The following is a 1,119-nucleotide window of genomic DNA, read 5'->3' on the forward strand; positions in this document are numbered from 1 at the left end:
TATATATATATATATATATATATATATATATATATATGGACTACATATAGACATCAGTACATCACTGAATTGTCCATGCAATAAATCATTTATAACAGTGATAGTTGAAGGCATTACAATAATAACAATAAAAGATGACGAGATAACCTTTTTATTGTACATAGCAGTAATTAAATCAAGAATATTTTGATTAGAGAAATTTTCGTTAGATTTACATTTCGAAGTAAACAGTAAAAATATACGAGGAATGAATCTCGAAATTGTCTTCAAATTGGATTCAAACTTTCTATATATTCAGATAAACTTCAAACTCGAAAAAAAATCAGTAACAAATATAACTGCTATAAAAAGTTAATTCAGTGAATCCCATTAATAGTCATTTCATCCTCATCTTCGTTAGTTTCATCACCATCGTTAACTACCGAAACGACAAACGATTGCATCGCACGACCTAGCTGATCCACTGAAGCAATAAGAGAATTCATGCGATTTGGCCTCGTATCATACTCAATTCCTTCATCTTCTTCGGCCGAAGCCGCACTCGATTCAGGCTCTTCCGGCCCACTTTCTTTATTTTCGCTCCCAACATTTTGTTGCTGCAGTTGTATTTATGAAGACAATTTTTCAACAGTTCTACCGAAAATTATTAAGTGCTTTCAACTTTCAAGTTAAGATGAAGGAAAAAGAATGGATGATCGAAATAAGAGAGCAAAAATATTGGCTTCATCTTTTTTGGTCTTAGGCTGATTCATAAACAATTTTGTGATAGCTAAACTATCCCTCACCCTATGGATCTTTTGAAAGTGAATATCATGGTTGAGTCATAAGACTGCTCAAATTCGCTGATTTTATTTTGGGAGTAAACACTTTAGCTGTCATATATCACAAAAACTGGGTAAGTAACTAACTTGGGCAATGACTGTTCGTAGCCTTGCAAGTTGTGTTTCAAGTTGACGATTCTGTTCTTCCAGAATCCGACTTCGTTGTTCCAGTCGTTCTTTATGTTGCCGCAATAGGTATGCCTAAATAAAGGATGACTTGATTTCATCAAGCAAATAAGATTGATGGTCCGGAAAATAGGAAGAATTGCGAAAGGAAGCAACAGAATGCAAAATTGTA

At 33.6% G+C, this 1,119-nt stretch overlaps 1 protein-coding gene across 1 annotated transcript; it reads right to left on the reverse strand.

Annotated features, from left to right (window-relative positions):
- Nucleotides 1-233: 233 nt before the first annotated feature.
- LOAG_15889 (hypothetical protein) lies at nucleotides 234-1,024 on the reverse strand (the record flags this gene model as incomplete). The annotated part of the gene is made up of 2 exons (XM_003151377.2): nucleotides 234-596; nucleotides 909-1,024. Coding segments are annotated over 2 exons (356 nt in total), but the record flags the coding sequence as incomplete, so codon positions are not given.
- Nucleotides 1,025-1,119: the final 95 nt, after the last annotated feature.

This window comes from Loa loa, assembly GCF_000183805.2.
Source record: "Loa loa unplaced genomic scaffold supercont3.3078, whole genome shotgun sequence".
Lineage (NCBI taxonomy): Eukaryota > Metazoa > Nematoda > Chromadorea > Rhabditida > Onchocercidae > Loa > Loa loa.